The 26375-nt window shown below is 46.6% G+C and overlaps 1 protein-coding gene across 1 annotated transcript; it reads left to right on the forward strand.

The window, feature by feature from the left end:
• The first annotated feature begins 9965 nt into the window (after positions 1–9965).
• Positions 9966–25629, forward strand: MLYCD (malonyl-CoA decarboxylase). Its single transcript, XM_033127278.1, has 5 exons — positions 9966–10547; positions 18057–18169; positions 19168–19324; positions 22150–22299; positions 24399–25629. The coding sequence occupies exons 1-5, from the start codon at positions 10008–10010 to the stop codon at positions 24930–24932; spliced, it is 1494 nt and encodes a 497-aa protein (XP_032983169.1). The 5' UTR covers positions 9966–10007; the 3' UTR covers positions 24933–25629.
• The last annotated feature ends 746 nt before the right edge of the window (positions 25630–26375 follow it).

The following is a 26375-nucleotide window of genomic DNA, read 5'->3' on the forward strand; positions in this document are numbered from 1 at the left end:
ACTCTTCTGCCTCCCTCTTCCACCCAGATAATCCAGGGTGATCACCCCATCTAAAGGTCAGCCGACTGGCAACCTTCATTCCATCTGCAAACTTAACTGTACTTTGCCATGTAACCTAACATGTCCACAGGTTCTGGGGATTACCACAAGGACATAGTGGGGGGACATCATTCTGCCGTCCACAGAATGGTACCTAGGAGTCCCTTCACCTGGGTCTCTATTCGACTTCTCTGCTCGGGCCTCCCCCTCACAGCCCCGACTCCTTTCTACCAGCACTCCCATGGTCCCTCATTCCTGGCACCCCTTTCTGATAGCAGGGAGGCCCTACATGGCTGCGTACAGTTCTTAGAGGGATCAGGATGAAGCATCTCCCAAGTCCTCACACTTGCTGATACTGACACTTGTTAAAGACTGTATGGGGGTGCTGACCTGCACCTCCAGTCACTGTGATTCTCCTTCTCTTCCTACTCGCTCCAACAACAAGGTGTTTTTAAATTGCAGCAATATTATAACCCACTGCCAATCATTCCACAATAAATATACACTAGGCAGATACTAGGTACTAACTACTAGGTTAGGCAACAGGAAACTCAAGATAAATGAAGCCGACCCTGGCTTCCTGGCGCTCAGGGTTGGAAGATGGATGGAAGAGGCAGGCAGACATGAGTAAAAGACAAAGTGATTGGGAACAGTTGGCCATTACTTAGTAAAGGGGAGCCCTGCAGCCCAGCAATTCTGCTCACAGGCGGTGACTACACATTAGACTCACCCAAGGCTTTGCTTTGAAAAATCCCACTGCCTGGGCCCCACTCCACATCAGTTAAATCAGAACCTCTGTGTGTGTGTGTGTGTGTGTGTGTGTGTGTGTGTGTGTGTGTGGCCTGGACATCATTATTTGTTTTAAGCTTCCAGGTGATTCCAACATGCAGGCAATGTGAGAACCGGTGCTACCATGTTTCCCCGAAAATAAGACCTAACTGGAAAATAAGCCCTAGCATGATTTTTCAGGAGGACATCCCCTGAACATAAGCCCTAATGCGTCTTTTGGAGCAAAAATTAATGGAAGACCCAGTCTTATTTTCGGGGAAACACCGTAGCAGTGTGTGCCAGGGGCTCTGATTTAATTGGACTGGGTGTAATCTGGGCATGGAATATTTTTAAAGCTCCCCCATGTGATTCTAAAGTGCAGCAAAGCTCAAGAAACACCAGTCTAGAGCAGTGGTTCTGAACAGTGGGAGGGCAGTTTTGTCCCCCAGGACTTGGCAATGTCCAGAGACATTTTTGGTTGTTGCAAGTGGGATGTTACTGGCATCTAGTGGGTCGGGGCCGGGATGTTGCTAAACATCCTATGATGCACAGAACGGTCCCACCACAAACAGCGATCCACCCCAAAATGTCTAGTGTGTCAGGGTTGAGAAACCCTTGCCTGTGTGCCCTAGGACTGGGAGGCGTGTCTAAGGATGTTCCAAGTAGCGCTGTACCAGCAAAAACAAACCAGCCTGGATGGGACCCTGCTGAAGAGAGAAATTCATATTCATATATATTCGTATATATTTATAGCACTTTAGGGAACTATTGGTGGGGAGCGAGGCATAAACACACCAGTGAGAATAGAGGCTTCCCTGACGGGACGAGAGAGTCTCCAGGACTTGTGACTGCATTCCCAGCTGGCTCAGCAAGTTTACGAGCCTCTTTTCTTGCTAGGCTTCTTGGTTAGTTTGACATTTCATGGGCAAATTTATCCTACTTGGTCTTTTTAAGTAATTGGGGCAACTGCAGTAAAGAAAAAAACTCAGTATGCACGAAAGTATTTCCTGCGCTATGATATATATGTATATATGTATAGCCCCAAAAAATTAGAAACCATGTAAATATCCAGATATGGCAAAGTGATTAAGAGATTATGGTACATCAGCTCAATTGAATGTTATGCAGCCATTAAAAAGGATAATTATGAAGGTGATTTAGAAACATGGGAAATGTTCGTGAGATGATGGGAAGTGAGAAAAACAGGAAATAAACAGCACAAACACAGTGATTACAACTTGGAAAAATATATTGGCCTGTGGACAAATACTGGAAAGATTTGCAGAAATAAAAATTGTCGTAATTAAGATGCTAGAATTATGGGTGATTTTTTTCCCCCAAGATTTTCTTTAACGCTATATTTTAATACTTAAAGTAGACATCTTTTGGAACAACTGCCCAGCCTATACCCCTCTCCTCTGAACATTGTGTCCCCACCCAAAAGGGTGACTCCCCCTCAACCCTGCTTGGTCCACGTGACCCTGTACCCCATGCTGGCACCTGATCCAAGCTGAATCAATTAGATCTTCTCTACTGAATGGCTAGAGAGATACTAATCCCTCTAGTGCAGTCTCTCTCTCTCTCTCTCTCTCTCTCTCTCTCTCTCTCTCTCTCTCTCTCTCTCTCTCTGAAATAATATTTACATAACATAAAATTCACCATTTTAGCCATTTAAAAGTGTGCAATTCAGCGGTTTTTAGCACATTCACAGTGGTGTACAATCTTCACCACTATGTAATTTCAGGACATTTTTATCACTGAAAAGAAGCGCTGTAGTCCGTATCAGTCACTCTCAGTTCTCCTCTCCCTGGGTGGTAGGCAACCATTAATCTGTTTTCTGTCTCTATAGATTTGCCTTTTATGGATATTGCATATAAATGGAATCGTACAATATGTGGACTTTTATATCTGGCTTATTTCACTTAGTATAATGTTTTCAAGGTTCATTCATGTTGTAACATATATCAGTATTTCACTCTTTTTATGGCTGAGTAATATTCCATTGTATACATATGCAGCATTTGGTTTATTCCGTTCATCAGTTCATGGACATTTGGGTTCATTCTTGGCTATTGTGAGTAATACTGCTATGAAAATTCATGTACAAGTTTTTCTGTAAGTCCATGTTTACAGTTCTCTTGAGTATCTAGGAGTGGAATTGCTGGGCCTTATGGTAACTTTATATTTAACCTTTTGGGGTACAGCCAAACTGATTTCCAGAATGGCTGCACCATTTTACATGCCCACCAACAGTGTATGAGAGTTACAATTTCTCAACATCCTTGCCCACATTTATTTCCCTTTTCAGAAATTATTATTTTTTTATTATTATTGCCCTACTAGTAGATGTGAAGTGATATCTCAGTGTGGCCTTGGTTTGCATTTCCCTAATGACTAATGATGCTGAGAATCTTTTCATGTATTTATTGGTTATTTGCATATCTTCTTTGGAGATATGTTTATTCAAATTCCTTTGCCCATTTTTTAAGCGAGTAGTTTGTCTTTTTATTGTTGAGCTGTCAGAATTCTTTTTTTTTTATGATTTTTATTAAAATGTAGCTAACATCAGAATTCTTTGTATGTACTGGATACTAGATCTTTATCAGGTATATGATTTGCAAATATTTCTCCCATTCTGTGAGTGGTCTTTTCACATTCTTAACAGTGTCCTTTGATACATAAAAGTTTTTAATTTTGATTTTTTGTTGTTGTTTGTGCTTTTGGTGTCATATTTGAGAAGCCATTGCCTAATCCTACCTAATCAGGAAGACTTACACCTATTTGCCCTCCTAAGAGTTTTATAATTCCGTATTTCCCTGAAAATAAGACCTAACCAGAAAATAAACCCTAGCATGATTTTTCAGGATGACATCCCCTGAACATAAGCCCTCATGCGTCTTTTGGAGCAAAGCTTACTATAAGACCCGGTCTTATTTTTGGGGAAACACGATCTTAGCTCTTACATTTGGGTTTTTTGATCCATTTTGAGTTCATTTTTGCATATGGTGTGAGGTAGATGTCCAAATGCGTTATTTTGCATGTGGCTATCCTATTATTCCTGCACCATTTGTTGAAAAGTCTATTCTTTCCCCTATTGAATGATTTTAGAGCCCTTATTGATGAAGGGTTTATTACTAGATCTCAATTTTATTCCATTGATCTATGTATCTACCTTTTTGCCAGTATCACATTGTTTTGTTTACTGTAGCTTTGTAGTAAGTTTGGGAATCAGGAAGTGTTAATCCTCCAAGGTTGTTCTTATCCTTAAAGATTGTTTTGCCTATTCAGGGCCCTTGCATTTCCATGTGAGTTTTAGGTTAAGCTTTTCCATTTCTGCAAATTGGAATTTTGATAGGGATTGTGTTGAATCTGTAGATTAATTTGGAGGAGTGTTGCCATTTTAATGATATTAGATCTTCCAATCTGTGAACAAGGGATGTCTTTCCATTTACTTAGAGCTTCTTGAATGTCAATGCTCAGTCGTTTTCAGTGTCCTAGTCTTAAACGTCCTTGATTAAATTTACTCCTAAGTATTTTTTTTTTCATTTTGATACTATTGTAAGTGGAATTGTTTTCTTAATTTCATTTTTGGATTAGGGCAGTTGAACCAAGTGTGTGAGCAGGGAGAAGCAGAGAATAGCATTTGACACCTAGAGAAAAACGAATATGAACACACAGAAAAGGCAGAAACAGAAATTATGTGAGGGAGTTGGGACAGAGCTTGAGAACTGTCCTTGGAGCAAATGCTTAAGCAAAATAGGCAAGGTTCCTGCAGGAACGCAGGAGTACCCTGGGGTAGATAAGAGCAGGTGGGACAAGGAAAATGTGGACGAACACTAAAGGAGCCCATCAGGACCAGACTGGCTCCTTCCTCCAGCAGGCGATGAGTTTTCACCCCATCCTTAGAAGAGAGAAACTGGAGCTTGCTCAGTTTCTGTCAGGCCTTCAGAACGCTTTGTGTGTCTGTAGAATGAGCCAGATCTCGTTCCCTCGTGCCCTGTGAGATCAGACATGCTCAACAAAGGCTGGCCTCGTCAAGAACTACCTCTCAGTATTTTCCTACTGCAATACTCGGACCAGAGGGTTCTACCTATAGAAATTCTGGCCGCTAGAGATAGTCATCAGCCGGGTCCACACCCTTGAACTCTCACCCTTGAATACATGATACCTACCATGTTTCCATCTGAGTGGCACAAAATCCCTATGTGTTCCTAATGCCTCCTTCAGTTTTGCTCTGTTGGAGATCTGGTTGGTGTGTGATATTCTCTTCCACAAATGGAGTGGATTAGGGGAGAGGGGAAGGAGGGGAAAATGGAGGGGAGTTTAGAGCCTATCTTCCTAGAGGATAAAACAAATATTTCTTGATCATTAACTATTTGAAAACCATGTTAAACACAAAATCTCTTTTTGTCATCCAGGCAATTGCTCAAGGATATGGCTTTCCATCAGACTGCGTCTCCAGCACTAGCCCCCTCTCTCCACTCCTCTCTTTTCTCATCCGCAGCTGCCTCTTACCTCCCCTGTTTCAGAATTCCAGGAAGATGCTGCACAAGAATCACAGTGTCTCAGAGTAATGCGGAAATAATCCTGCCCTGGGTCAACAGGCTGCTTCATTTTGGATGCTTACGAACATATGCACACCCCAAAATATTTCCATTTTATGACATAATAACTTAGCTAAAATGTCATGAAATCTTTGCTACTTGCCATGTGCTGTACACAAACCATTTCATTTCATCTTCACAAGCCCGTGAGATAGATATAACCATCGTTGACATCTCCCAGATGTGGAAACAGCCTTTAAAAGGTGATGAAACCTACTCAAGGTCATTGAACTGGTAAGTGGCAGGTCCAGGATGCATCCTTGGGGCCCTCTCCTGACGTTGGAGCCGAGGACTTTTTTTTTTTTGAGATATAAAATGTCAATTCTTTTAATAAAATGTTAATTAGTTAACTATTAGATCTCTATGTTCTACTAGTACTTACTATAGGCACATGTGCCTTTTTTTCCCTTTTTTTTAATTAGTTTTAGGTGCACAAGACAAAGTAATACTTAGACGTTTGTCATTTATATCCCTCACACTGTGGACCCCCCGCCCCCATCCACTATCCCTCTGACATCGCACCGAGCCATCCCATTTCCACTGTCTCCACTCCCAATGCTGTACTCCGCCTCCTGTAAGTGTATACATACATATGTATACATATATATATATATAAAATATTATAGTTGGCATTCATTATTGTTCAGCTTCAGGTGTACAGTGCAGTGATCAGGCATCTACATCTTCCCTGAGGTGGTCTTTTATTAGGATGCTATCCTGCCTCCCTGTGCTTGCCCCTGCAGATGTAGCTGCTCCAAGCAAGTCACTCTCCCCTCTGTTTTCTGTTTCTTGTTGGCCAAGAGAGTCCAAAGGATTTTTGAACGTGAGTCCTGCTCATCACCAGAGGTAGCTGTTCCACCCTCACCTGCATCTCCTTGTAAGGGCCCTCCTGTTACCCTGCTCTCTGTGCCTGACTCCTGGTCCTCCTGATCGAGTGCCCCAGGTCTGATACAACCAGCCATTAACCCACTCAGCAGATTGAGTATTTATCTGTAAAACTTGCTGGGCCAAGGTGTAATCCTGACAGATTTTGCAAAGGCGTCCCGCACGGGGATGGGTCCAACTTATACCCCCACCAGCAATGTAAGAACGTGCTTGTTTCCCTACAGACTCACACGCACAGGGTGTTATCCGACTTTTTGATCATTACAATCCAATAAACGAAAACTGGTAATTCCTTGGAGTTTTAATTTGCATTTTCTTATTATGAGTGAAGTGAAGTACTTTTCATATTTGTAAGAGCCATTTCGATTTCCTATTCTATGAACTCTCTGGTCATATCCTTTCTCTATTTTTCTGTTGGAGTGAGTCTTTTCCTATGTTGCTTTGTAGTTCTTTATATAACAGAGGGTGCCAAAAAAATGCATACACATTTTAAGAAAGGAAAAAACTGTATTAAAATTGTAATCCTCAATACATACCGATAACAAGATGAATACAAGTCATGTATAGACATTTTTTTTGCCCTTTCCCCCCAGTATTAGGGAAATTAGCCATTTGGATGTGATATAATTTGTAAATATTTCCCCAAGGTAGTTTTGTCTCTCGATTTTTTATGTGCTTAAATTTACCAACCTTCTCTTTACAGATTCTGAGTTTGTGCTATACTTCAAAAGACCCTTCTTGCCCTGAGATCATTTTCTTTTGACATTTTTGATTCATTTTGTATAAAAATTTAAATGCTTTAGCCATCTAGAATTTATTTTGTACATTCTGAGGTTAGGACCTCCCTTTGCTCTTTTTCCTGAGAACCTCTCTAAGTTAACCATTGTTTCCCCAGGCAACGGGGAATGCTACATTTATCATATAGAAATTTCCAAGCACTTCTGTATCCCTCTCAGGACTTCCTGTGATGTTTCATAGAAGTTTCTTTAGTCATTCAGTTTTAATTATTGGCGTTTCGTAAATTTTAGTATCTCTTAGGGCTGGCCTCCCTTTGAGTCCTGCCTTCCCCATAATAAAATAATACCTATTTGTTTCCATCGTCACTGGGACTGAACTGGGGTGCAAATGGATGATTACTGTATGGCCTCTGAGGAAGGAAAACCTTTCTAGAAACCTAACTCAGAAGAGAACAAAAAGCAAAAAAAAAGAAAGAAAGAAATATTAATCCCAAAAAAAAACGTAGGAAAAGGAAAAGCTTTGGAGTTGGTTGACAAGGGTCAAACCTGGGCTTTGCCTCTCACTAAGAGGATGACCTTGGTAAGTCATGTGACCTCTCAAGCCTGGGACTTATCTGTAGTTGGGGACAACTAACTGACAGAGTGACATGAGGATTAACTACAATAAACTACCTGCCATGTGGGAGGGATTTGGTATTGATTTCTGTCTCTTCTGTATTTTTCTCAACATTTCAGCACCAAAACAAACTCAACTCTAGATAACATAGAAATCCTCATTTTAGCAAGGACAGGATGCTAGGTTAGAGAGAGCACAGACTTTGGAGTGAGACCAGCCTGTGTCCAAATAGTCCTTGCACGCTCCAGTCTCGGAGAGAGCTCGGAACTACCACTGCTAGTTACTCGTCGCAAGGCTTTATACAAGTGCCTATATCTCTCTGTGCCTCGTGTCTACATTTATAAAATGGGAATAATAGTTCTTGCCCTCCAGGGTTATTATAAGGATTAAATGAGATAATGCATTTAAGGGCTAATAACAGTGGATGGCATTTTGTAAGTGCTAAATCAAGTGTTGGTAATGTTAGAGGTGGGTACAGGACTTAGTTAGTGCCTGCACACATCTCTCTCCTCACAGTCATGTCAGGGGGACGTCTGAGGGACTTGCGTGGGAATCACTCACCAGCATAAGGTAAAGAAAGGGAGGGGTTCACCCTCCGGTACCCACTGATTGTCAGGTGCCCTGTACATCCCCAAATAAATAAGAAAGCCCCGGCCGCAGAGCCCATTTGGGCACACTGTCCACCATCTGTCCTCAGCAGGCTCTTTGATCCTCTCTTTCATCCTTTGTGTCTAGATGAGGCTTCTCTTTTTCAAATTGGGCTGCTGGCTGAGTTTTCTTTTGGACATCAAGCCCTGCCACCTCCCTCTGGTCTCTCACTAACCATGATAGAAATCTCACTCCTGTAAGGAGAGAGTCTCTGAAACAGGTGTGTGTTTGGAGGCGACAGACTGAGTGCGATTCCAGCCCCCGTTAACACCCACACCACCACCAACCACCACCTCTCTCTCCGGCCGCCCAGTTCTGTGTCAGTCCTCCCAGTGTTTGAAAAATGGATCCCCAAATCTAAACGTCTGGGAATCACCAGGCCAAAGAGTAAGGGACATGAGGTGGGAAGAGACAGAAGACCGGGCTACACATGGGAGCAGAGATCGTTGGTGCGGGGCTCTGCCTGTTATGCTAAAGCATTTGGTTGTTGAGCAAGTGAACGACATGGTTAGATGGATAATTTTGAAAGTTCACTTAGCAGCTGATGCAGGAAGGTTTGGAAGGATCAAGCCTGGAAGCAAAGAGGTTACTGCAGTGGCCGTGGTGAGAAGTGACATGGGCCATTTGGAGCAGTAGGCCTGAGAGAAGAGATGAATTCAGGAGACCTTTTAAAGTAGAAATCAATAGAATGTAGATGTTAGGACAAAGGGCAGGGCAGAGGTTATGAAAACTGCTTTTGAACTTGGAAGAATGGATAGGTCAGTTTCTCCCTGCTTCCTCCCCCCATTCCCCAACCCCATGACTACCTTCTGGTCTCAACTTCAGTGTCACTTCCTCAGATAGGCCTTCCCTGATGACCCTGCCCACAGTGGAAAGTCCACCCTGGCCCTGCTGTCTTACAGCATTCCATCCTGTTTGTTCCTTCTATAGCTCTTGTCACCATTTGTAGTTATGTTATCCTCTGTCTCCTTCATTAGACTGTAAATTTCATGGGGCACGATCATGTCCGTCTGCTTCATTATTTTATCCCCGGACCTAGCACGTACGAGGCGGTTAGTAAACGCTCTGTTGAATGAATGAATGAGGACTAACCAAGGAGGGACAGGTTGGGAACAAGATGCTCAGGAGAGCCCCGTTTGCCCCATCCGTGAAAAGCTCTCCAGCAGGCAGCTGGAAGCTGGGTCTGGAGCTCAGGAGAGAGAAGGGCTGCAGCCCTGGGAGTCACGTGTACAATCAGACCCAGACGAGGAATTGGGAGCACTTAGGCTACCCGGCCAGAGAATAACCGCCACAAAACTTAGTAAGCACGCAGATTCCTTTGCGCCTCCCCAAACACGCCGAATCAGAATCTGGGAAAAGGGCCCAGGAATCTGCATGCGTAACAAGTTCCGCAGAATCACCTTGAGGTTGGAGAGTTCGGCTCTAGGGAATAAGAGGCGCGTACGCGGTGGGGAGAGGGGCTGAGACGGTGACTTTGGGTGGCTAGGTGACAGGGCAGGGGCGGGCGCGACGCCTCCGGCGGGGACCTTTGGCGCACTTGGCCTCAGGCCGCGCTCCGCCCCCTCCCCACCCCGCACCAGTCCCGTGGCTGCGCCCTCCCATTGGCCTCCGCCCCGCCAGTCCCCCCGCCTCGGCCAATGGCGCGGCCGCACGCCGGAAGTCGGAAGCGCAGCGGTGGTGGCGTTTTCTAGGCAGCTGTCCCCTGGCGCCATGCGAGGCCTCGGGCCGAGTCTGACGGTGCGGTGCTTCCTCCCGCTGCAGCTACTTCGGCGGCCGCGGCGGCCGCCCGGACCCCGGCTGTCGAGTGGGCCGGCAGCGGCGGGCGCCCTGGAGCGGGCCATGGACGAGCTGCTGCGCCGCTCGGTGCCCGCGATGCCGGCCTACGAGCTGCGCGAGAAGTCGCCGTTTGCGGCCGAGAGCCAGTGCGCGGACTTCGTGAGCTTCTACGGCGGCTTGGCCGAGGTGGCCGAGCGCGCCGAGCTGCTGGGCCGCCTGGCGGGGGGCTTCGGCGTGGACCACAGCCAGGTGGCGGAGCAGAGCGCCGGCGTGCTGCAGCTGCGCCAGGAGCCGCGGGAGACGGCCGTGCTGCTGCAGGCGGAGGACCGGCTGCGCTACGCCCTGGTGCCGCGCTACCGCGGCCTCTTCCACCACATCAGCAAGCTGGACGGCGGCGTGCGCTTCCTGGTGCGGCTGCGGGCCGACCTGCTCGAGGCGCAGGCCCTCAAGCTGGTGGAGGGGCCGCACGTCCGGGTAAGGCCCCGCCCGGGCCGCCCCCACCCGCTGGCCGTGGGGACAGCCCGGGTTGCGCCCCCGCCTTGCGCCCAGGTCCGCGGGCTCTTGGTGGTATAGTCCTCACCTGCCGGTCAAGCCCCAAACACGCTGCCTTCCCTTCCTGAAGCGCTGCACACCTCGTCAGGAGTTACAGACCCCTGAACCCCGTCCGCTTCCCATACGTCCCGAGTCCTTAGCTGCCTCTAGTCATGTCTTGCTCCAGGCCCCACTATGTGGTGCTTACCAGAAGTGACACTCGCCTACCTTTCAGGTGACTGTCAGGTCTCGTTCAGGGCGAGTGTGCTCCATCAGATCTGGTTTTCTATTACTGTAGCTGACAGGTTCCATCTCCATGTAGGATACTTGAATGACCAGCAAACTGGGCATCAGGCAGCCTTTCCGCAAACCTGCCTGGTGTCAGCAAAAATAAGCCATCGTCCTAAGAAGTCCTGTGAAACAGCGCCATGACTAGAACTTGAGGTCGCCACTGTCTGGGCGTGTGGGTGCCTTCTGGACTTCTCTTTGCTGCAGAGAGCATGGGGCAGGCTTTTTACCTTCCCGAGATCAGCCCTAACACATGAGTCAAGTTGACTTCTTGAGTTAATCAGATCCTCGGCACAGTGAGCTCATGGCAGATGCGAATACATACTTGAAGATGTGAATAACGATGACTTGAAAGGTTGCCGATGGTTGAATGTAGTCCTTTTATACCATTGGTGTGAAACGTGGTGAGACCACGAGCTTGCTCTGTGAGTAAATGAATGATGTGAAAGTTTCAGGAAGCTCTGACATTCAGAATGTTATTAGGTCCAATTGGCTCTAAAATGGACGATCGAATGATATGTCCTAATTCCTACAACAACTCTTAACACTGGTTTGGTAGTTGCGGTGTTTATTGCCTCGCTCTAGAGAGGTGGTCGGCCTGTCCACTTTCACAGTAAAGGAAACATACAGTGAGGTGGTGTGACTTGACCAAGCATTTAGAGCACAGAGATAACTCACGTCGGAGGTTCTTTGTACTGCACTTCAGATCCTTATCATGAGTTACGGTGTTATCAAAAACTTTCTTGGCTACTTAGCTTTAAATGTGCAAAAATTGGGTGTGTAGTTAAGGATGGGATGAATCGCAGTGGTAATAGTGACTGTGATTTGATTTCTCAGGAAGCTGGTTGATTGACACTACTGTTACGTAGGGCCACAGACCTTCACAGACAGAGAACCCACAGTTCATTGCACCAGCACCAAATCAGTCTTGGAGTCCTGTGCTGAACCGACCGTGTTCCTGGCTCAAGCCCAGTCTGATTCAGTTCCACTCACGGTGCATTTCCATCTGATTCCTCTTGAGGGAGGCTTGGGTATCGTCTGCCATCCAAGCAGGCTTTTTGTCTTGAAGCAGGGACCAGTATTTTATGATGATCCTTCTGGAACTTGATTCTTAACCACACAGGAGGCTAGAGAATCAGGTAGAGTGTTATCTGTCTCAAAACGAATCATCCACCCATCCATCCAACATGCAGCCATCTGGTATTTACCTTGTGTGAGACGTGCTCTACACTCCAGGGTCGCTTGGTCCAGGAGCTTCCTTTCTAGAATGGGAAGTTACTAGGAGACATGGTGGGTGCTAAGTGCTTTTCATGAACTTGTTCAGCGCATCTTCAGCAAGCCATAGGGGACTACGTTACCGATCAGGTGATTTATGCTTGTCGAAGGCAAGTGCAGTGCCCAGAGCGCAGAGCTGGTGGGAGTTGCAACTCAAGTCGTCAACTTGCTGCTCCACAGTTGTGTACTTTATCACACTACACGGTGACTCTCGAAGATGACTGTTTAACTAGATCTCAAATACATTTGTTCCCTGAGAATTTTGGCCTTTTTTCCCCTATAAAATGGGGGTCAAGGTAAACCAACCCAGTTAATTGATGGCTTTGTTTTATTTAGTTTCACTGAATTAGGAGTTCAGCATTCTCTAGTTGTGACTGTATTTACTTCTCCCAAGAATTTGTGCAAGCTTCCATCTTATCAGCAATCCTACTGCCCATCTTTCTCTAAAACCACAGGTCAGTCTTGACTCCCTTGTTGAAAAATCTTTAAGCCTCACGTGCCAGAAGGATTGTATTTAGTCTTTCCTTTGGCATTTTTGATCTACACCAAACCATCCTGGACGACACGTCCAGCTTTACTCTCCATTACTTGTTCCTCTCCATAGACTCCTCTCTCGCCAACCCGGCTCTTGGATGGAGAGTTCCTGAACCCCTGTGTGATTCCTGCTTGGGAGGCCTGGTAGAATAAGGGCTTCCTCCACCTCCAGCTCATTCACTCAGCTTTGCCAACTACTCCGGCTCCAAGTGGTCTCACCCAGTTTTGAGCTTCATGGCATATATTATTATCTGCCCCCCTCACTTGCATTTTATACATTAACCACAGAATTTAGTGTTTGAAATGTATTATTCCCCCCACCCCAACTAGACGATCAGCTCCTTGAAAACTGGGAAACTTGTCTTTCATTTCTTGCATTAGCAAAGTGATGACTGAAGCATAAAGATAGACTCCTGGGTGCCCCGCCATAAGCAGAATCAGCGCAGTAATCATTCCCATCTGTCTTGATGTCAGACTGCTCCACTCACAGAGTTCTGAGCCTGAAAGGAAGCCAGGAGGGCTTGGAGGTTTCTGCACAACCAAGAGAGACATATCAGCCCTTTGAACTGCCCCCGGCCGAGTTAATCATGCGTTGTCCTGGGGTGATTTCTAGTCCCCCATCCAGTTGTAAATCCTCTCATACTCTGACACATTACTCACTGTGCCCCCTTGCTCTTGCCCACACAAGCAAACTTGGTTATTGTGCAGTTGAGAAGGAACGTCGTGGCAGCTGAAAGCTATGACATTGAACCCTGGCTTGCTAGGAGAGAGGAGCCGGCCCTGGGGAAATCCAGAGCTGCCAGTAACACCCCGTCCTCAGATGTTCAGGGTTCCCTTGGTTTTTAACCCAGTCCACACACGTGAGGGAAAAAGATGTTGCGTACCTACAAGCAAAAAGCCACACGGAATAAAGGTATTTCTTAACAAAGGATAAACATGATATGCTTGACCTGAGCCTCTGCACGGGGTCTGGACACATTGGGTGCAGAAGCCTCTTCCATGTCTTTACCTAGAAATTTCATCTTTCTCTTTAGTGCATCTGATTGTTACGGGCAAATCTGGTGAGTCCCTTCTTTGCTCTGCATAGTTACATAAAACTTTTTTAAAAATCCCTGTCATCGAAATCAAAGAGTAGTGGGTTTTTTTTAATCCATAGAAATTGTCACTGCACTCTGATACTGTAATCCATCACCAGAACCACTTAGTATCCATCTTGATTCCCTTCTACCTCATTCTGGATTTTACATCCCAAGTTAAAGAGGCGATACAGCTCAAACTTTGTGTTTTTTGGAATTCAGTGTTAGAAACCACCAGAAGCTTAGCACGTGAAGCTTTAGGGCAAGAGTCCCAGACCTCCAGGAACCTGTGGTGCCCTGTGAGGATGGGGGAGTGGGAGCTCCCTCTGCAGCTCCCCCAGATGTCAGCACCCCTCACTGTGTGCATGCAGCAGGCACCCTGTCACGGGCATGCTACTCACCTGGCCCCTGCTGATATTAGGACTTGCTAGGTAAGGTCAAGTGAACGCATACTGGTTTACTTGAGAAATGCTGTGGGGTTGGCCCCGAGCATTTATTGACCCTGGAATGGATTCGATCTACTGTGTGCCCGGCAGAGGTTGTTTACTCGATCCCATAGGGTGCGAAGGCACTTTAGAATAACCGGTGATGTGAGGCCAGAAAGAATGCTGATTTGGTGTCTCCTACGGGAAGTGGGTTATAGTAGAAGCAGCACTGTGTGTGGAGGGAAGAGGCCGGTTCCCAGTCCTGTCTTTGCCATCCGCTGGTTAGAGGCATGATTTTAGGTGATCTTAGCCAAGCCACTGAACTCCCGGGGCCAGTTGGCTCTGCAGGGAGGTGAGCACATCAGCTGGTGGGCGGATGTGCTCAAGGGCAGCCTGCTTCTCCTCTAAGAAATGCCCTGCGGGAGATGGTGGAGCTTTGGTAAATATGAGGGCACAGTTTGTCCAGACGGTAGTCTCTGACCAAGGGTTGTGATAACTGGAAATACAGCATGGATCGCAAGACGGACACTTGTATTTGGAGAGTATGAAGACCAATTTGGCCTTGAGGCCCGGTGGGGGTATCTCTCTCCCAGGATATTTTAAATCAGCACGGTGTCTTTTCTCTCCCATGGGGAGCCTTAATCCTTTTAGATTTGAAGTTCAGAATCAGTTTCAAGTCCCTGCCTGGGAAGATAAAAGTGCTATTTTGAAGAAAGTTTTTATAACCTGGCAAAGGTCAGCTGTCTGTTGTGTGTTTATGAGACAGCAGATCCGATAATGCGAATGCTCCTAAGCACAGTGCCCCGTGAGCTTGTAGGTGTGTGAGCTTGTACAAGCTCCGCTTATAGGGTGTCTGTATGGGGGGGTGATTCTGTGGGAGTGTGTGTGTGTTCTGTGTGTGGTTTATAGGCTTTTGTCTTTCTCCAACGACATTCATTCCCAAAGGCCCACTTGGGTTGAAGAGTTAGGGTTCTTACAGATAAAATCCCAGTGAAACCAAACTGAACCCCATTATAGCAGAAGGTCTGAGCGAATGAGCACTGCAGTGATTTGCAGGCACTAGAGCGAAGTTGGCCTTTAGAAAATGGGAGGGGTTTTTCACGGGCAGTTTTAACATAGACACAGTGAAATGAGAGGTGTGTGGGCCTCAACAGAAGCAGAGGCGGAACCTAAGACAGGGATTAAACGTCTGTCAGCCGTGGCTGCATCCCCACCGCTGCCATGCCCAGCTGTGCTAGACGCTTGTGCACAACCTCTTTGGGTGGCGTGTCTTACTTTTAAGGTAGTAAGGTAGTAAAGGGGTCTTTATTGGTTCTCCTAAACTCTGTGCTTAGCTAGACTAGAAAAGAACTTAGCAGTAGGTAGGAAAGCGTGCCCTAGCCACGTGGTGGGTAGCAGCTGGCATGAGTTGGAATTGTACCCAAAATGTTTTAGCTTCAGTTCTGTGACCCTCACCAATTGCTTTCAGCTCCCCTCCCCAGCTCAGGGCCTCTGAGCAATGAGAAGTAACTCTTCTTCGCATACCCAAGATGGGAAGATCTTGATAGCCAAAAACTTCAGAAGAGAGTGTAGGAGACAGCTTTTTCTCTGCTGAAAGGGAGAGTTGACTGGCCTTCTAAACGATGTCATCCAAGAAAACTGGAATTAGCAGTACAGAAAAAACTGAAACCTAGCACTGACCTTGTTTGGCATCGCCACAATATTCCTAGCAGTTGTACTTCTCAGTCTTGGATCGTTGATAAATGCTTGCAGAATTAATGAGCAGAAAGGATAAGCGATTTCTTTCCCTCCTGTTCTCTGTGATCCAGTAACCTTGCTGCATGGGGTGGTTAATTCCAGCCTGAACAGCTGTCCCCGTGTCAGAACTAAGCAGCAGAGACTTGTAACCTTTAACATAGATTCCCAGTTCTCGTGTACCAGTGTCACATTTTATAGTTGTCAGGAGCCCAAAATAGAATGAAGAAACTTTTAGACAGGGAGCTTTCATCGGCCAAACCATTTCTTTCATAATTAATACTGACTTAATGCTGAAACTAGATATTTCTGGCTTTTTTTCTGTTATAAATGTAGTAGAGATGCCGGTATGTCTTACGTGGAACTCGGCTGATCCATTTCTAACCATACAATACAGAGGTTCCTAACCTGGGGTCCATGAACCCCTGGGAATGATCCACAGATGTGTTTCAAAGGGTCCATGAACCCCAGGAGATTGTACGCAAGACTTAATATGTGTGCATTTTTCTGAGGCGAGGGTCCCTGGTTTTTTACCCTGTTTCCCCGAAAATAAGACCTACCTAGACAATCAGCTCTGATGCATCTTTGGAGCAAACATTAATATAAGACCTGGTCTTCTTTTACTGTAATATAAAACTAGGTCTTATATTAATGTTTGCTCCAAAAGACGCATTAGAGCTGATGGTCCGGCTCGGTCTTATTTTCGGGGAAACACGGTAGCACGTACTCAGGAGGATGTGAGGACTCCAGGAAGATTAAGAAGCATTGTAGTCCTGCGCCGTAAGTACGTTGTGATCAGGAGCCATTCTGTACTGCCCAGCAAATGACATCTCCTAGCCTCCTTTTCTGCCACTTCCTAATCCCCATTTCCCAGCTTTTCTTCTCTTTTTGGTTTGATATCATCTGAACAGGGGAACGCTTTGGGCACTAGAGGAATGAATCAGAAATGACCTCTGCCCTTACAGAGCTCGGAGCCCAGTAAAGGAGACTAGGTTATGGAATCGATGGAGAGGGCAAAGGGATTGCAGAGGGCGTCGGGTCTGGCTGCCTCTGTGGTCCTTAAGTCCTTTTGAAAACAGCCTCCGCAAGTTCTCGGCAACCCTGTGCTCTGTCACCTCCCAGGGGGAGGTTCCCACTGTCCCAAGATGACATCTGTGGACGGCCCGAGCTTTTCCAAAGCTCCTCTTTACATTCAGTTCAGTCCTAGTCTGACTGTGTCTTCCCCCAGTTAGCCCGGGATTTACCCCCCTCTCCTCGTCACTCTAGCTCTTAGAAAGCTTCCTGCTGGTACTTGTTTAGTGGTGGTCACAGCACGTTAAGCTGAGAGGTTCTGCTCCTCTTGCTTCTTCATGCACATCTTGTTCTATGCTTGCTTGAAGGGTTTCAGTGCAGTGTATCTTTGATGGGAAAGTTGACTCAAACAATTTTTGGAAATAGATCAGATATAAACAAGTGAAATTAGAATAATTTCACCAAACCGAAATGTGCTGATTGCTAGATACACTATTATTTTGTGTCCCACGAAGGGAGAAAAAAATGCTACCAGTTAAACTGTGGCCTGCCATCATTTGAAAGATGCATCCTGACTTCAGAGTGTTAAAATATAAAAATGCGCATCTCAGAGTTGACAAATTCTGGTCCCTGGGCCCAGTACTTGCTTCTTCTCTTAGGAAAGAGGAATGATGTTTTGGCGCATCACAAACTATTCCTGGGGATGAGAGTTTTAGCTCCGTGCTGCCTGTGTTGGCATTTCCTTTATGATAAAAACACCAGTTATTACGTGAACTTTATATTTTCAATGTGTTCGCGGCAGTGAATGAATTGGAATATATTATTCGATTTGGGAAACGTAGCTCAAATTGAATACTCCCATTCAGGTATCTTCCAGATTGAAGAAGTAAAGTCTAAATGGAGAGCTGCAGTCCATCTAAGTCGGTTGAGATAAGGAGAGTTCAGCAGAGCTCCCTCAGAACAGGCCATCTGGAGATTTCATCTTCTTGCACAGTCTCGTTTGGTATCACGTCTTGGTGTCTTAATTAATTCATTGCGCTGGCGACGATGCAGAGATGGGCTTGATCTCTTCTCCTTGGAAGGCTGACGCTTTCGCTTCTCCTTTTCAGGAAATGAATGGAGTGCTGAAAAACATGCTCTCAGAGTGGTTTTCATCAGGGTTCCTGAACCTAGAACGGGTGACCTGGCATTCACCCTGTGAGGTGCTTCAGAAAGTCAGTGAGTAAGTATTCAGGTCTCCGCGTTCCTTATATTTCAGCTGAAAGCCAGCCTCCTTCCACGTGTACATTTTGCTCCAAGCCTAATCAAACCCAAACCCAGCACTCACGACATGTGGCTGTCCCAGCAGGTGATGTCCTGGTCATGGAGGAGGAAAGGGCACGGATGGAAGTGATCATTCTGCCGGCAAAGCTCCCCGCAGGGTCTCACTTAAGTCCTCGTATTTAAAGCACATGAGCCCCCTTGTCCCCAGGACCCTATTGTCAGAGCTGCATGAATTCCCTGGACCAGGTGTTTTCAGGTAGTGCTCCAAACAGCAACTATCGCATCTACTTGTTAAAATCCCTCCTTGGATAAAATGTCTGAATTAACTCGATGGGTACATAATTGCAGCATGTCCCAGACACAGGGAAACGCAGGCTAGCGTGTCACGGCTGTTCTTACAGACAGGAAGCTCCTCACGTTCCATGTTGTCTTACAGAATCTGAGGTTTGGAAAATGTTGTGCTATGTGAAGTGTAACAGACTGGAGGGGCCGGTAGTGAGTGCCTGCTGCCGTTTCATGTGTTGAAAACAAAATAGGGGTTGGACCAGGTTGCTGGCCAAATGGAACCGAGAGCTGTGTGTTTGCAACATTGACTTCAAACTGCAGACATTCAAAGGAAATAAAACATAAAATGTTCACCGAGAGAGCATCTGGTTAGGTTTCTGCGTTAAAATCTTCTGCATAACTGCTTCCCGATGGTCTCACAAACTAATCTTAAGACCGGGTATTAAAAATTAGAGCATAGTTTTGTGTGTAAAAATGGTCATTAATTATAGTTCCTCTCAGTCAGTGCTGTTTCGCGTTAAAATTATTTTCCTTGAATATTCCTAAAGAGTCGATTGAAGCTGTATTTAAGGATTTATTTGACTTTAGTGACTAATATGAATCAGAATCAGGATTGGTTATTTAACCTGTAAATTGTACATTTGTCTTAGCTCTTTACCATCTTCTCATCAGGTCTGAGGCTGTGCACCCTGTAAAAAATTGGATGGACATGAAGCGACGCGTCGGACCGTACAGAAGGTGTTGCTTCTTTTCTCACTGCACAACCCCAGGGGAGCCCCTGGTGGTTTTGCATGTGGCTCTGACCAGTGAGATCTCCAGCAACATTCAGGTACCTGGGGACGGACAGTCAGCTGAGGGCAAAGCAGGCATCCCGCAGTCCCTGAAGCTTTTCTAAACTTGCTCTTATCCCCTTTGTAAAAATAAACCGCTTTAGGCTTTTGTGAGTATTTGAATAGGCTAGATAAACTCTCCAAGTTTGTAGCTCCAGAAGGTAGATGTGTAGTTTATAGACAGTTAGGAAATGCAGAGAGCATTCATCCAGCTCTGCTGACTTTGAGTCAGACCTGGTTAAAGAATATTTTATTCTTATTATTTTAAACCTTATTACAGAATATTTTTGTGAAGCACAAAAGAATTGTGAAGGGAGCAGAAGGGCGCATGGTTCAACTTTTCAGTGTTTGTAAAGTGCCAGTGGGCCGTTTTAAAAGACATGTGATTGAAAAGTAGTCCCCGTGCTCTGGGCCTGATGCAGCCTAGAGCCCTGCCCCGTGAGTGGAGGTGCTGGGGGCCGGGTGTGGTAGGTGCTGTCAGCGGCAGGCTGGGCTTCTCCTTTAAGGAGTTGGCGAAAATGTTTGAAACATTCCTGCAGGCGCGTGGGGGCGGAAGGAGAACAGGTGCCGGGACTGGCAATAGGAGAGCAGATGTCAGTGAAGGTAAAGACAGGTAAGGGGACACGGGACACCTGGGGCACCGCGGGTTTTCCCAGACCAGGAGGCGCGGTGGGCCAGGGGCTTGGGATGGGAATAGCCTGTTCAGAAGCTGGAGAGATGATAGCAGGCCGCAGGACAGGCACGCAGGGCGGCATTCCTAGAATCCGAAGGTAGAGAAATCGAGCGGGCAAAGGAGCAGAGGTTCTTGATCACAGGGAGAAATCCCTTACGGTTTCTGTTTGAAGGAGCCTGCATACTCTTGCACTAGAATTACAACCTCTCTGAGGACTGTTCGGTGATAGCTGTTAAAATACAAAACGTGCATTCCTTGGACCTAAACATTTCAGTCAGGAATTTATCCTGGGGAGGTACTCAGACCTAAGCGTGCAGGCAGTTGCTGGAAATGGTAACCTCACTGTCCATCAGTAGAGGACGCGTTAAAGAAATGATGGCCTATACGTCTGGTACATGCTCACATGCGCTGGATTTCTATGAATGTATTTAAGTGTTGATTTAGTTTTGTATTTTTGACACGGAAAGCCAACGTTGACGTACTATTGCATAAAAAATCCGGTTACAGAGTATCGTGAATAGTGTGACCTTATTTATAGTATCAGTAATATCCATGGAGCATTTGTCCTGTGCCGGGCAGCGCGAAGCACCTTCCATGTGTTACTGCCCACAGCGCCCTGTGTGTTAGGTGTTAGTCGCAGTGGTAGGATTGTCCTCATTTTAGACATAAGGAAACTGAGGCTTAGGGAGCGTCAGTGATTTACCCACGATGATAAGATGAGGTGAGATCTGGATGCCAGCCCAGCCCACATCTTAGCCCTGAGGGCATCCGCCTTCCGGGTGTGGAAAATTGAGCATCTGGACATGTGAGAGAATGTGTGTGTACACAGTGTGTGTGTGTGTGTCTGCATACTTATTGCCAATGAGACAGACCTGGAAAGGTGTGCATCAGAAGGTTAGCAGCAGGACTCGGTGTTGGGTTTTGAAGTAATTTGTGATCTTTTTCTGTGCATTTACTTTTTGCCCCTTGGACATTATGCATGTCTCATTCGTATAACCAAAGAAGGATTTGTTTTTATTTTGAAAACTTTAAGATTTGCTGGAAATGTTTCAATAAGGAACCCCGAGGTAACCTACAGACTTCTTGAAAAACAAAGGAAATAATTCACCAAGATGGAGACTAGGAATGATTGGAAGTGAACTCTGTTCTTTGAAGCACAGAGTTCTTCCATCAGAGGAGAGGTACAGCAGACAGGGCCTGGCGTTAGCCCCAGGAGGCATCACTGCCTCTGTTTCACCCTCTACCCCACTTTCCTTTTGGGAATCACAGAAAAGTCCCTTTGAGTATCTGAAGGGGATGACTTCAAGAATTAAACATAGCTGGTAGAAGTTAGACTAGTGTAAATGTCTTCAGAAGCAAGATGGTGTGCCTGCATCAAAGCAAACTAAAAGTACCCACCTGCTCTTCCACTATTGTCAAGTGATCTGCAGGAAGGATGAAGGTTCAAAAAACCCTGCAGTCAAGCCTCAGAGCTAATAAAATAAGACTTGGCTAAGGGCCTTTCTAGTACAAGCCAGATCTTAGGCTGTTTCATGTATGTATCTGTGGATGTGTGTTTTCACTAAGGAAAAACAAGAACGGGGCACAAAATCAAAAAAGTACATAGAAAAGTCAGGAAAAGGTAAATTTCCTAAAAGAAAAATCACACAGGACTCACTGGCCTATTGAGAAATCTAAAACACTAGATAGAGTTCAGAGAAAAGGCATGAAAATAACTATAGGTTGGAACAAACAGGCCTTTACAGAAAAGCTTCAGAAAATGGAACCCTGTGGCCTAGACAGCAGATCCATGTGTTACGTCTGGGTGTCGAAGGGGAGCAGATGAACCACGTTTCAGTTTGCACAAAGGTCTGAAAAAGACAAAAGGGACATAAATTGCTATTCAACAAAGTTCGCACGAGAATTTCAGAGAAATAAATAATACAGTATTGAGCAAACAACCCAGGGAAGTTGTGCAGTTGCCGCCTTCAGAGAGATTTCAGACTAGAACAGATAGTGTTCTGTCTTCATAGCTGGCCCTTGAATAGAGGGGACACTGAGGTCTCTCTCAGCTCCCACCTTACGAGGATTTCTCCTGCCCCAAAGTGAAAGGGTGAGATGCGGGGGTCTGAGAGCATCCAAGCCCTCATCACCTTCATTCATGTTTTCCAGGTGATCGTGAAGGAGTGTCCTCCGTCAGAAACAGAGGAGAAGAACAAAATCGCCGCCGCCATCTTTTATTCCATCAGTCTGACCCAGCAAGGACTGCAAGGGGTGGAGCTGGGGACCTTCCTCATAAAGCGAGTGGTGAAGGAGCTGCAGGTGAGTGAGGTGCCGGTCATAGAACTCTATCCTGCTGCGGTGCAGTGGCTTCCCAGGTGACGGGTACGGGCTGAATAGGGGCCCGGGGGAGGCCGGAGGGGGGAGAAAAGTGCCGGAGGAACCTCCAGGAGCCCTGAAACCACTGAGGGATGGAGATAGGGCTGAGGAAAAAGAATCTGGAGACGAGCTTCTCCGGACCTTACGTTCTGATTGGCGTGTGTTGTAGGATCATAACTACGAGGAGTGCCACCTTTCGCTGTCATGTGTCCCAGTGTGAATGATACGTTTTCTGGTTGTTCTAGCCACACCTGACCGTTCCCCACACACCCTCACCCACACTCTCCAGGCTTCTGGTCCCTGACACTTCAGCACCTTGGGCTTTCTCATCGTTTGAGGGCCTGTGAAGATTAGACCAGGCAGCTTAAAAAACACTGGCTTTTTATTTACGTATATACATATAAAACATCCTTCTCTTTATCGCCCTGGGAAGAACAGTCTCACCATCCTACACCTGCAATCTCCAGGTTCACCCGGGGTCTAGGCTTTTTAAAACTATTTCGTGAGGGGCTTGGGTAAACTTGAATGAGTAGAATCTAATTATTAGGTAAAATAATTAGATTGTTAATAATTGGCTCAGAGTAGTGTTCTCCGCTTTGAGTGGTTTCCACACAGCTGTAACAGAAGTTCTTCCTTGGAGAATGACAGAATGGAATGAAAATATGTACGTGCTTCGTATTAAATTCATAATCAATTTCAAACCTGAGACCTCAGGGTTTGGTTGGGTAGCAACTTTATTAGAATTGCTCTCGGGCACGTTTCCCCTGAGGTGATAAGAAGCCACATCTAATTAATATCAGTTTCTTATTTCCTTCTTCTTTGCTGAAGGTGTAAGTGAATAGGGTGGGGGGAAGGAGGACCGGAGGAGGCTAGGAAAGGCAGTCGAAGGAGAGCAGCGCCCGGGGTCCTGGATCGTCCCCCACAGGCTCTGTTTCTGAGTCAGTCAGAGCTGGCCCCCAAGCCCAGTAGCAGCCTGACGGTGGGAGGCTCATCCCGCACTCAGCTGAGCCAGAACGTCGTCAGAGAATCCCGCAGGAAGCGTCGAGGAAAGTGTCGTGTCTCCTGCACAAAAGTGATCACAGGGCTTTGTGAAAACAGACGCAAAGAACCAGTGTAAAAGCCCGATGCAGAGCGTGTGCTTAGGAAAATCGTGGCGCAGTCTCGTCTTTTGATAAGACTGTCGTTAAAATTAAGTTTTTGAATTTTGAGGATAATGAGAAAATGCTCATACATTCATAAAGCAGGATGTAAAATACATGCCTCACTCATTTGAAAACTGCCTAGAGAAAGACCAGGAGCTGGACTTTCCCAACTCTTGAGAGTAGTTATCTCAGAGTAGTAGAGAAGTGTTATGGTTTTCTTTGCTTCTGACAGAAATTTTTTTTTAATTTCTGTAGTGAGCATATATTACATTTATAATCAGAAAATACAGGGTTTTTAAAAATGATCAATGAGATCCCTGTGTAATTTGAACAATAACGATGGATCCATACTGTCTGATGTGGGAAAATCCCCATTGCCTCCCCTTTTCCCCGTGCCCTGCATCCACTGGGGCACAGCTGGGCAATCATATTCATTCAGCATCGTTGGGTACTTGTGTGCCAAGCACCAAACCAGATTCTGTGGCTGCAGAAAAGTCCATGGGAGGGACGTGGTGTGTCAGAAAGGCAAGATCTGTAGTCAGAAGACCACACACCAAGGCCTACTTCTGGGCAGCAGCCCGGCTCTGATTTCAGGCAAGTCCCCCAACTTGCCACCGTGATCAGCGGTGCAGACGGAGACACCACCATAAAGGCGTGAGGACTCAAGATGCCTCCAGGGCCTGGCACACGTTGTAGTCTTAATAAACGTTCCCTGAAAGAGGAAAATGAATGCATGTCAGATACCACTTTGTTACCTATACAGCAGCACACAGAGGTTAATGAATGATACCTAAATGTTAACTGGAGAGCGGTTTCTATGTGGTGACACCCCTGCTGAACTTTCTTTGTATGTGTATGTTTTCTCCACCTTCCTTTCCCCACCCCAACCCTGTCTTACAGAAAGAGTTTCCTCACCTTGAGACATTTTCAAGTCTGTCACCTATACCTGGTTTCACCAAATGGCTGCTGGGGCTCCTGAATTCACAAGCAAAGGAGCACGGGAGGAATGAACTATTTACAGATGCTGAATGTAAGGAGATCTCGGAGCTCACCGGTGGTCCCATCACTGAGACCCTCAAGGGCTTTCTCAGCAGCAACGAATGGGTGAAGTCTGAAAAGCTGGTCAGGGCGCTCCAGGCCCCCCTGATGAGGCTCTGTGCCTGGTACCTGTACGGAGAGAAGCACCGGGGCTACGCCCTGAACCCCGTGGCCAACTTCCACCTGCAAAACGGGGCTGTGCTGTGGCGTATCAACTGGATGGCCGACGTCAGCCTCAAGGGCATCACCAGCTCGTGCGGCCTGATGGTCAACTACCGGTACTACCTGGAGGACACGGCCACCAACAGCATCGCCTACCTCAGCTCAAAGACCATCAAAGCTTCTGAGCAGGTCCTCAGCCTGGTGACCCAGTTCCAGAAGAACAGCAAACTCTAAACTTTCCTAAAGCAGACGTCCCGGCCCGGAAAAGGATAATGGTTCTGGAAGGGTCAGGGGGGTTATGTATCTAAAGGAGCTCTTGTAGTAAAGCGAAGTTACACAGTGTTCTCTCGCCCGCAGCAGGGTCCCTTGGGAGGCCGGGTCCTAACTTCCATTCTTAATTAAAGGTGCAATACCTGATCACAAGACGGTGGTGGGTACAGGTGGATATGGTCTGGGTGGGGATGCTGTGCTCTCCAGAAGATTCCGTCGTTGCCTTTGGCCTGGCTCCCTGCCCCAGGGTCGGTGCTGTGGTAACTCATCTTCAGAAAGACCAGGAGTCTCTGCCAGCTGTTGTCCCAGGTGGATCAGTCAGCATCCCAAGGACCCGGGCAGACGGCCCAGGTGAGAACAGATTTTCCTTCCAGCTTAGAACATAATTCAGCCATGGTGGCTTTCGCCATGGCTCTCCGCTCATTGCAAAGGGATAGAGGGCTATGCTTTGTTTTACCAGTTACATTTGGGAGATCACAAATGTATGAAAAGGTTCATGACTTTGTACGTTTACTAAGTCAAATCACTGAACACAAAAGGTGTTGCTTAGGGTTTAAATGTGATTATAGACTTTAAATTTTCAGTGATTCAAGTTCATAATGAACTTAATAGTATAGAACAAGTTTCTTCTGTGAAACATTAAAAACATGGTTATTTAAGATTGTGTGGTAGTTGTCTCTGAGATCCAAGACCACATACGCTGGAATCGGCCCTGACATGTCAGCCATGCCTCTGGGCCCCAGCCAGCCTGTTGGCATGTTTGGGTGCTCCGTGAAGAGGGCCCGGCGTGTGTGGCGTGAGAACAGAGATGAAGGGAGAAGCGATGCCCTGTTGTGGGAGGAGCAGGTTAGGTGTGTGTCTGTGTGTCTGCGTGCACAGTGTTTGTCCTGTTCTCGGTCCGGCCGACAGCTTGCCTTGCTTGCCATCTTCCAGCCCCACTCCCCTGGTCCTTCTTTGTCGTCTTCTGCATGCGACTTGTTGGCTGATCACAGTTAGCATGGCGGTGTCACTACCAGAACTTCGGCTTCTTCTGAATACGAGTGGAAGCGGTCTCATGCTGCTTTGCGTGGCTTCGAGCTGGTTCTGAAAGCCCTCGGGCTCCAGAGTTACTTGCAGGCATCCTGGCGTCCTGTTCGTCGCCCCCGTTTAGAGACAGAGTTGGTCATGGCGGGTGGTGGGGCCTGCCGATGCCGCAGGCCATCGGGTGTCTGTTATAACCACTGCGTGCCAGGGTCTCCACCCGTGCTAGTCACCTCCCAGGCTCCGAGATCAACTGCTTCTCTGTGGCCGGCGTGCCATGGAGAAGGTGTGTGATGTGCATGCTGCTGTGGTCTGAATGTTTGTGTCTCCCCAAAATTCCCATGTTGAAACTCTAACCCCCAAAGCTAGTGGCATTAACAGGTGGTA

This window comes from Rhinolophus ferrumequinum, chromosome 15 (assembly GCF_004115265.2).
Source record: "Rhinolophus ferrumequinum isolate MPI-CBG mRhiFer1 chromosome 15, mRhiFer1_v1.p, whole genome shotgun sequence".
NCBI lineage: Eukaryota > Metazoa > Chordata > Mammalia > Chiroptera > Rhinolophidae > Rhinolophus > Rhinolophus ferrumequinum.

Bases quoted from the DNA above. Each gene is read 5' to 3' on its own strand.
- MLYCD (XM_033127278.1), top strand. From the start codon at position 10,008: ATGCGAGGCCTCGGGCCGAGTCTGACGGTGCGGTGCTTCCTCCCGCTG. The intron at 10,548-18,056 runs GTAAGGCCCCGC...TCTCCTTTTCAG, and splicing joins TGGAGGGGCCGCACGTCCGG to GAAATGAATGGAGTGCTGAA. The intron at 22,300-24,398 runs GTGAGTGAGGTG...CCTGTCTTACAG, and splicing joins GAGTGGTGAAGGAGCTGCAG to AAAGAGTTTCCTCACCTTGA.